The sequence below is a fragment of the Trichechus manatus genome, unplaced genomic scaffold, assembly GCF_000243295.1.
Source record: "Trichechus manatus latirostris isolate Lorelei unplaced genomic scaffold, TriManLat1.0 scaffold00021, whole genome shotgun sequence".
Taxonomy (NCBI): domain Eukaryota; kingdom Metazoa; phylum Chordata; class Mammalia; order Sirenia; family Trichechidae; genus Trichechus; species Trichechus manatus.
The window spans coordinates 5,758,409-5,768,785 of record NW_004443957.1 but is presented as its reverse complement, the minus strand read 5'-3'; the positions used below and the strand labels follow the sequence as shown (position 1 = coordinate 5,768,785).

General features: G+C 46.0%; 1 protein-coding gene across 1 annotated transcript in view; it reads right to left on the bottom strand.

Annotated features, from left to right (window-relative positions):
• PCNX2 (pecanex 2) overlaps nucleotides 1-10,377 on the bottom strand; it is a 343,407-nt gene that overhangs the window by 13,506 nt on the left and 319,524 nt on the right. Inside the window, exons 29-31 of the mRNA XM_012554495.2 lie at nucleotides 2,713-2,857; nucleotides 1,740-1,970; nucleotides 838-1,112 (exon numbers count right to left, since the gene is read on the bottom strand). Coding sequence (XP_012409949.1) covers nucleotides 838-1,112; nucleotides 1,740-1,970; nucleotides 2,713-2,857 — 651 coding nt within the window. The remainder of the gene's footprint in view (nucleotides 1-837; nucleotides 1,113-1,739; nucleotides 1,971-2,712; nucleotides 2,858-10,377) is intronic.

Genomic DNA, 10,377 nt, shown 5'->3' with positions numbered 1-10,377 from the left:
GCTTTTAAGACCCCAGATGCCACTCACCAAAGTAGGATGCAGAACATTTTCTTAATAAGCTTTGTTATGCCAATTGACCTAGATGTCCCCTGAAAGCATGATCCCCAGACCCCTGCCCCTGCTACTCTGTCCCTCAAAGAGTTTGACTGTAGTCAGGAAACTTCTTAGCTTTAGTTTAGTCCAGTTGTGCTGACTTCCCCTGTAGTGTCCCTGCCAAACATTTCTAATGCTGTCCACGTGCTGTCTAAATCAGAACATGACCCTGCTCTACAGGTGAGCAGCACACCTGGGCTGTGGGAGGGGAGAGAGGCTTTTGTTCCCCAAACCTTATAAATGAATAAACTGCATGGGAATGAATCTGTTTCAGCATCAACCTCCCACCAGACCCTTTGATTCTGAGGCCTGAGAAGAAGCTCAGCCAGATTCAGGCAAAACACCTTAGAATTCATTCCAACTAACCAGAGCCTAATCCTTAAAACCAGGTGAGCAGACATGGTGGTGTGAGAGCTGCGTGCTGAGGGAGTTCAGGCCTGGTTCTCAGTAACAGATGTCCAGCATTCACTCCCAAAGACCCCTCACCCTGCGGCTCTGGAATGACCCATGCCAGATTCGCAGCTGTGTAGGTAGGGAAATGGATGCTCATCGTATGAGATTTCCCATGGATTCATAATCTGAGACTGCTTGTTGAAAAAAAAGAACAGTCTGCTAGATGCTGCTTGGGGACAGCAGTTTAATCATATGAGAAAATAATGATCAGCAGTGAATTCCAATAGGAAATATAAGAGCTCTCCCCAGCCCACCTCCATACTCAGCCATGGCACCTAGATAAAGGCCTACCTTAACCACTTGGTTTGGAACCACGTCTGAATGCTGTCCAAGCTAACAGGCCTGCCCCAGACGTTCTTCAGCTGCCTGTGCGTCCCGAGATAGGATGTGGTGAGGGGGGAAACGTACATGGGGTAGCCCAGGGGCTGGTCGCAGGAGGAGTTGATCAGGTTTCGCAGGACCTGCTTGTTGTTCTGGATGCTGCCGCGCTCTGGGTTGCGGTTGCGAAGGAATATGAGCTCCTGCTGCTGCCCAGCCCAGAGACCACGGACACATTCTTTATTGACCTGTGGGGCAGGTAAGAAACAGGGAACACAAGCAGATGGCCCACGGTTTCTAGTCTGTCCGGTGTCCCCTGCAGTGAGTGGGCAGGGCTCTGGACTGAACCTCTACGACCGCGGCACTTTGACCTAAAGCACTGTCCAGTCAAGGCGGAGTGGCAGCCCTAGGAGACGGGAATGATGCCACTTTCAAATGGGTAACCTGAGAACCAATGGAAAGACAGATTTTGTGTTAGCCCAGTAGTCTGAAGTTATAGGAAAAGAAGAATCATTGGCAATGAGGCCCTGACTTCAGGAATGGGCTATTAGAGCAAGGTGTGAACTTTCTCTAAGAGTCTAAAAATAAGCGGAGTCTTGATCCTCATCTAATGTGCTTCTACGAGAACTTGTCAAAGTCCTCACCTTCATGCTCATTTACTGAGTAGGAAATGGCCCTGGCAGGGGAGTCCCACACCGAGCCTGGCTCCTTGCCCTGGCTCTGCTTGCTGGCCAACGCTCCCCTGGGGACTGTCTCTCTGATCAGAGGTGATGGCACAGGGACTCACATGCTGGTGCCAGCCACCCTCCCATTGCTTCTCAAATACAAATGAGAGGGGTCTGCCACATGGAAACCTGGCAGGGTGGATGCTGTACCTTGATGACCTTGAAGCTCAGGAAGTTTTTATGGAGCATGATGACCTTGTACTCGTCAGTGCCCTCATCCACCACGTGCCGCAGGGTGAGGAGCTCCTCCCTGTTGGACAGCACTGCGTTCCTCCAGGCCGGGTCACCCTCATGGCAGATCACCACTTTTCTCTCAAAGGACTGGATGGTCTCGTAGAGGACCACTGGGTCTTCATACTCATCAGGGCAGGTGAATTGGTCCTGGTGAACACATGGAGTCCAGTGTGGGCTCAGTGAGGATCAGAAGGGCTGATCCTCAGTAGCCTACAGACAGTGGCTAGGCCAATGGCCTTCAAAGCTAAGTCCACTTCCACAACCCTACTCTCACTCCTATTTTCTTTCTCAATCCTGAACTGCACGCAGGGGCACCTCCTCACTCATTGCCCTAACCTAGGGAGAGTGCCGAGGAAAAGTGCTTAGCTTTGTGGCTAGGGTTGCCTATGATGTTTGCGTAGTTGCTGCACTTTTCTCTGGCCAACATCCTTCTTCCTTCCTTGTGGAATATTACCACCTCCCAACAGCTCTTAAGTGGAATATTACAACCTCCTAGGAGTTACTGGGTGGTGCAAACAGTTAACATGTTCAGTGGCTAACTGAAAGGCTGAACATTCAAGTTCACCCAGAGGCACCACAGAAGAAAGGCCTGGTGATCTACTGAAAAATTAGCCATTGAAAACCTTATGGAGCTCAGCTCTACTCTGAGACACTTGGAGTCACCATGCATCGGAGTTGGATCAATGGCAACTGGAAGAGTTGCCCTTGAGGTCAAATAACGACTAGCCCATGGCAAGAATATCCAGATGGCCTCAATGCTTAGTTTCCTAAGTAATAAACGCACTCACAAATCCCATTCAGAAAAAGGTGATTGCATGTTTCAAAGGTCATTTCCCCCCTCTCCCCTTAGAATTGCAGGCTTAGATTTTATTTTGAAATGGACTTTTACCTGGTGAAGCTTCAGGGACATCCTGATAGCTGGAGCGACAACTTTGTGCAGCAGGTCCATGTCCGCGAATACCCACTCATCTCGGGCTGTTATCCTAAAGTCACCTTTGAAGAGGGTGTGAAGACCATACAGAAAAGAGTCCAGGCTGGGAGACAAAGCCGTAGTTACTATTAATTCGTGCTGGAAAATGCTCAGAATCCTGTCATTTTGAGCACGGCTTAAGCCTTTCATTTGCCCATTTCAAGAATTATCTTAATATCTTTAGGCTAATCCAGTAGGGAATGAAAGATGACAGTGGAGTCACCCTTTATACCAAACACCGGACCCTGTGGACCTCATTCCTGCCTGATAATGAGTTCTGGTGTCATGGAGTGGAAGTCATTTAAAATACTTTTTCAGAGCCACAGAAGTATTAACTTTTTGAATGTGATTCTGGTCAGAGCTGGACTAACATGTGCAGTTAAATTCAGCCTGCAAAGAAAACAGTACTAGTTCAATAATCCAGCCAGCTCTCTATTTCTCAGGTCGTGATGATGAAAATTATGGAACAACCCAGGCGCCTTTATTTTTCTTCTTTGTATTTCTGTATATCATCTTTCGGCTGTGTTACATATGGAAAGAGGAAGTAAAACTAAATGAAAGCTCAAATTAGTCATTTAGATTCCCAGAGAATATCTATTTTCCAACCCCACCTTTTTTAATGACTAGAGGAAGAGGCACAGGACTAGGGTTACAATGAATGACTAAAGATCTTTCAGGATTATCTGGGTTTTAAGTTGCTAGATTTTCCCTGCTTTGCTTCCATATCCTTCAGGTGATTGAGCTTTGTCTGGAAAGAGAACATGCACGTTGCTCCATGGTGAACACGGGGAATGGGTTTGGGAAAGCTACTCACCCTGCCTGCATTCTGAGAAGAGGAGGAACTGTTCCTCCCGCCTTCTCCTTTGTTTCCACTGATAATATTCTAAAGCACTGCCTCTAAGCACCCTGACCCCCAACATCCCTGAGAGGTAGTTACGAGGCCAGTCTAAGAAACAGCACCCCTGATGGGGCTGCCCCAGGGAGCAAAGAAGATTGAAAGTGTGCGTGAAAGAGTCCCTGGGGTGCCTTGGCTTGGAAGGATGTCATGACTTGGCTCACTGAGCAAGACTTTGATTCAACGCAGCACATTAGACTCTCTCTTCAGGGGGAAATAGTTCCACTGATTGCTATTTTAACATTTAGCTGTGAAATACACCACCATCATTAATTTCCTCCCGGGACTCCCTTGAGAGGGACGTGAAGGCTTGGCGTCAGGGCTGACTGTGGGAACCCTAACAGCAGGCTCTGGTGGGGCTTGGGGTCCTGGGGCCAGAAGGAGCCCTGGACTCCAGAAAAAGATGACAGAGGCATCCTTCCCTCACAGAACAGAAGCTTCCAGGATGTGAGCTTTAGCCATCTCCAGTGGGGACCACGAGGGCGTTCTGGAGTACAGCAGAGCCAGGCTAGAGTAGGGCTAATGCTGAGAGAGTAGGCTTTAAAACATGATAATGAGTACTATCTGCTTTCCACTGAGAACGCTTGAAAATGCTTCCTGTCACCAGATAGGGGCTGAGCACTTAAGTGGGAGAGCTACATCCTAAAAAGTGGGAAAGATGGAGTCTGGATAGGATTAGGAATGCTCATTGATCATAATGGCCTTGCACCCACCTAAGAGGGAGCAAAAACAAAAAAATACACCTCCAGATGTGGGAATGACCAGTTAAGCAGTTGCCCTCCAGTTAACTCCAACTCATAGAGACCCTACATGTGTCATGGTACCACTGCCCCATAGGGGTTTTTCAATGGCTGATTTTTCAGAAGTGAATTTGGAAGGACTGCCAGGCCTTTCTTTCGAGGCACCTCTGGGCAGATCCTTTTGGTTAGTGGCAGAGCATGTTGACTGCACCACCCTGGGACTAGATGTGGGGGTGAGGACAGTGGCAAACCAAGACTAAGGGACCTGCCCATGATACTCAACAACATTCACAGATAAGAGAGAAGAGCAAGGCATTCCAGTTGATAGGCCTATTGTGTTCTCAGCTGCATTTGCAGGACCACCACAGACTACACATTTATCAGTAGGAAAAACTAAACTGTCACAGGAGCCTCACTAAAATGCCTGAGTTCTCATCCCAAGGCCCCAACAATAAATGTTTTATTTGTAGTTTCTATTTTAAGGGGAAATGACACATTGTGGTGCGTCATGCTACTCAATTAAAATGATTCTCAGTGTAGAGAACAAAGACTGAATTAGAACTCCACTCAGCTTCCCTAACACCATAAACATAAAGGCATCTTAAGAGTAAGGTGTTTCGTTACCTACCCTTTTTCCTCAGGAGAAGGAACTGAGCCGTTTACATTGTTTTATAAGGAAGGCAAGAAGATGTGACAAGACGGGAAGGGTGGGGAAGCAGGGGCCTCTGGACGCCTGTGGTGTATTTCTGATTTTGGATCTTCATAGGGATTTGTCTTTTTAAGACTCTACTGAGAAATGACTGGCTCCCCACCTCAGGCCAGCGGGACATTTTTGCTGGGAAATAGCATTACATCTGAGTCCATCAAGGTTGGCCTTCACGTGGATGAAAACAGCCACCCCTAGATCCTTCCCTCTCTCATTTCCCCCCGACCCTACCCCTAGGAGGTTAGTGAGCCCCATCTTGACAGAGGCACAGAGGTGAGCACATGCTTACAGGGTACCACGTTAGTGCTTATATCTGAATAAAAGGAAACAGTATTCCTTATTATGACGATGAGTAAATGATACTTGAGCATATTTTCTTTTAATTTGAAAAAACTGGTATGCGTTGTTCACGCTTCACTATTACACCACTCAACCCAAGAACAAATCTATCACACTGACCCTTCCTATTGAATCCATTAAAAGGAACCATATTTACTCTCCTTCCTTGTTCTCTGTCTGCCACACTTCTGCAGGGATCGATCCTTGTTTCATAGAGTCAGGACTTGAGTAAGGACAAAGCTCCTTTTAGACTTTGTGTGTGAATGAGTGTATGTGTATGAGTGAGTGTGTATGTGAGTGTGAGTGTGTATGTGAATGTGTTTGAGTATGTGTGTGTGTGTGTGTGTGAGTGTGAATTGAAATGGAGGCTCCAGTCTCTGCCTCCAGCCTAAAGCCTGGTCTCTGTGACTCTGATTGTACTGACTCATATTCTTGTTGTCTTCCTGGTTCCTGACCCAGCTTCTTGTTAAGAAATGGCATAGCTGATGGTGGTGCCTATAGATGAGGGGTTTGGGTCATCAGTATTTGTCATGGATTGAATTGTGTCCCCCTAAAATATGTGTCAACTTGGTTAGGCCATGATTCCCAGTATTGTGTGGTTGTCCTCCATTTTGTGATTATAATTTTCTTATGTGTTGTAAATCCTAATCTCTGCCTGTGGTTAATGAGGCAAGATTAGATTATGTTAAAGAGGATTAGGGTGGGATTGTACCACCCTTATTAAGGTCACATCCCTGATCCAATGTAAAAGGAATTTCTCTGGGGTGTGGCCTGCACCACCTTTTATTTTACTAGAGATAAAAGGAAAGGGAAGTGAACAGAGAGTGGGGGACCTCACACCACCAAAAAAGAGGCACCAGGAGCAGCGTGTGTCCTTTGGACCCTGGCTTCCTGCACAGAGAGGCTCCTAATCCAGGGCAAGATTGATGACAAGGATATTCCTCCAGAGCTGACAAAGCCTTCCCCTGGAGCTGACACCCTGAATGTGGACTTGTAGCCTACTAGACTCTGAGAGAATAAATTTTTCTTTGTTAAAGCCATCCACTTGTGGTATTTCTGTCATAGCAGCAATAGATAACTAAGACAGTATTTAAGCACAGTTGTTTACAACCTTTGGAAGGGCTGTTCTCTCTTGAGACTGTAGTTGTTGCTTACAGTCAGTCACTGCCAATATTCCAGCTCACAGCTTGCCCAAGGCTTTTGCTTTAATGCACCTGGCTGTTCACAGCAATGGCAATTTGGGGACGGATTGTTGAAGTAAAGGTTATTTTCACTCTCCTGTATCTCAATGTTCTTTGCACACAGAGGAGCCCCCAGTGCTCTGTTCTACTCAGAGGTTGCTCATGCTCTCTCTGCCCCTTTTGTTCAAAATCACTGACCAGATCAGCCCAGTTGTCCCTGCATCCTCTGTCCCAGTGGTTCTCAACTGGTGGTGATTTTGCTCCCCAGGGGACATTTGGCAATGTATGCAAACGTTTTTGTATGTCACAACTGAGGAAGAGGGTGCTATTGATAACTGTTGGGTAGAGACCAGGCAGAGATGCTGTTATAATGCACAGGACAGCCCCCCACAACAAAGACTTATTTAGCCCAAAATGTCAATAAAGCCACTGCTGAGGAACACTGCTCTTTTAGGAAAAAGGAATATGACTAGATGATAAAGATTTCATGTTTTGGACATCGGAGTCATTATCCTGGATAATTATCTTAATGAATCTTAGGATTCAAGGGAAACAATGATAATACCGGGATGGTTCCTGACGGACTCACAATGGGATCCCTAGAACAATGATGGATTTGTTCATTTTAGTTAACTTCCAAACAGGCCCATTTTATACTCGTGTGTTTACCAATTGGCAATGTGGATAGCCTTCTGCTGCAGCGCATTGCCCTGAATGGAGCGCTTGCAGAACCTATGCAAACAATGAAGTGGGATTTGCAGGCTGGGTTTGTCTGTTAACTGATTAGTAAAGGAGATGCTTAGAGAGTATATGTGCATCCCCCTAAATCACCATCCCAGGTTTGGAGAGCATCTTCCCCTGGGAGACTGTAGTGGCTCTCTTCTTACATGTTTTCTCCACCTCACCCCCTCCCACCACAGTCCATCAGAGTCCCTGAGTGGTGCATATGGTGACCGCACTTGGCTGCTAACCAAAAGGTTGGAGGTTCAAGTCCAACCAGAGGCGCCTTCTGAAAATTAGCAATTGAAAACTCTATGGAACACAGCGCTATTCTGACATATATGGGGATTGCCGTGAGTCGGGGTGACTCAACAGCCACTGGTTAGAATCCAGCAGCCATGCAGTGGTTTCATGGTTGATTCTATGCTTCTGACCACACTCTCTCCTGCTACAGTTTCCCAAACACAAACATTGGTTCTAGCTCTATCTTGGAGCAACTAAAAGTGAGGCAGAAAAAGGGATGATGCCTTACATTTTTCTGATGATTTGTGGATTACAAAGTGCTTTCTATTCCATAATCTCATCTAATTCTTACAGATGCCTGCATAAGATATATTATTATAACCATTCCATGCAAGAAGAAATAGGCCAGAAAAGTTAAGAGAATGAGATGGATGGGAACAAATGTTCAGTATTTCATGCCACACTGAAGAAGCCATAGGTGCCAATCCATGGCTACCTCCTCCACCGACCTCTCTAAGAAACACAGAGTTGCTTTGAAAAAAAATGTAACTGGGGTCATCTTTATAACAGGCAGCTCAGAGATGTGTTAAAATGGCCTAATCCCATCAGAGGCTTAAGCTTGAGCCACAACAGTACAAACACTACTAGAGTGTAGTTCATGAACTCATACCCACCTCCCTCTCCTGAGGTGAGTCTCTAGCACTTTTCCAACATATAAATTGGTGTACATACTCTGCATACATCCTGAACTGATAGTGTATTAATATTTCTTTCATGCCATCTTTATCCAGGGAATTTACCCTATTAGCTCTAAAAATCAAGCCAACCTCTGGTTTGGACTTCAGCTTTCTCCCACTCGTAAAGATCACTTGAAAAGACAGCAGTGGTGTCTCTCATGTTGCTCCAAAGTACTTCACTTCATTTAGAGTTCAGGCACCACACCAAGAGGCAACATATGGCCCAGGAGAGCTAGAGCAATGGCAGCCAGAAGCTCCAAATCAAGGCTTGAATCTTGGCCCTGATACTTGTTGGTGTTTGGGCAAGTCTCTTGTCCTCACTGTTATCTCTTTCTCTCTGAAAATAGTCTGGGCAGAGGCCCAAAGTAAACCCAAACTGTGTTCAACCTTCTGGTCAAGTTTATGTCCAGAGATATTTAAAGGCTTAGTGAGGGGCTTCCTAAGAAGTAAGGGGCACAGGGAACCCAGAGATCAAGTGTGGTTTGAGGACAATGGTAAGTGTCAGGAGGAGGGACAATTCTAAATGCACCCCAGAGCCCAGCTTTCACTTTGTCCTGTGGCCCAGGCCTCTGGAACCAATGCCCAAGTCCTAAGGGACATAAAAACGATCAGAGCAAGTGCAGCCCAAGAGAGTGGGGCATTGAGAGGCCATGATGATGGCAACTCTATCAGAAACAGGGCCAGCCCCACAGGAGAGAGTGAGATGTACCCAAGGGCCATGACATTGCTGAGCCTGAAGAGCCCCTGGGCAAAGGCCACACTGAGCATCAATAGTGTCAAATAGAAACAAATCCAGACATTGACAGTTGTTGTTGTTAATTGCTGTTGGGTTGGCTTTGAATCATGGCGACCTTATGTATAACAGAACAAAGCACTACTCAGTCCTGTGCCATTTTCAAGATCCTTGGTACATTTGAGTCCATTGTTGTGGCTGTTGTGCCAATCCATCGCATTGATGATTTCTCGTGTTTTCACTGACCCGCTACCAAATGTGAGGTCTTTTTCTAGTGACTGGTCTTTCCTGATGACATGTGAAGGAAAGAAAGCGAGCCAAAGTCTCGTCATCCTCACTTTTAAGGAACATTCTAGTTGTATTTTTTCTGCAACTGATTTGTTCAGTCTTCTGAAAGTCCACAATATATTTAATGTTCTTCAACGACACTTCTTTGGTAGGGAGAGGCTTTATCAGAAAAAAAGGTGGAAAGGGATTACTCAGATGGGGGAGGGGTCTACGGTAACGGGGGCACATTCCAACCATAAGATCAGCAAGTCTCTCAAAGATTTACGGGAAAGAGTTTTTTTTTTTTTAAATAGAGACAGAGAGTAAACAAGTCTAGAGAAACCCCAGGTGTGGGGAAGCAGGATGAAAGGATGAGGTGATCAGATGAAAAATTAGAATGTTTTATGCTAAGGTCAGCCTATTTTCCTGCAGGGGGCCTTAAAGAGGGTAGTATGTTGGCTCAGGATGAGGGTGGGCCAAAGTTCAGGGACTTGGGGGAAGGACAGAAGCTTAGCCAAAGTTTGGTTCACAAGCATTTTTTTTTTTTTCTCTGATCAGTGAGAACAAGCAATTCAGTTACTCATTTATGACGGAAGGAATGGGAATTTGGAGGGTCTGTGTCTGGCCTGGAAACCCTGGTGGCAGAGTGGTTAAGAGCTATGGCTGCTAACCATAAAGGTCAGCAATTCAAATCCACCAGGCGCTCCTTGGAAACTTTACGGGGCAGTTCTACTCTGTCTATAGGGTTGCTATGAGTCAAAATCAACTCAATGGCAATAGGTTTGGTTTTTGGTGTCTGGCCTTGTCATAGCTGAACAAGAAGCGTCCATGAGTCTTATTCAGGTCATATGGAAAGGGTCGTTAATTGTAGTAAGTCACATGGAAAGGGTAGTTAATTGTAGTAAGTCATTTTCCTGAACACAAATGGTGGGGGCATTCTTTAACCATCGCCGTTTTCCAAGCTCAGGTAAAATTCAGCCTTTTCAATAGCCATCTGACAATGCAGACCATCAGCAGGCACCA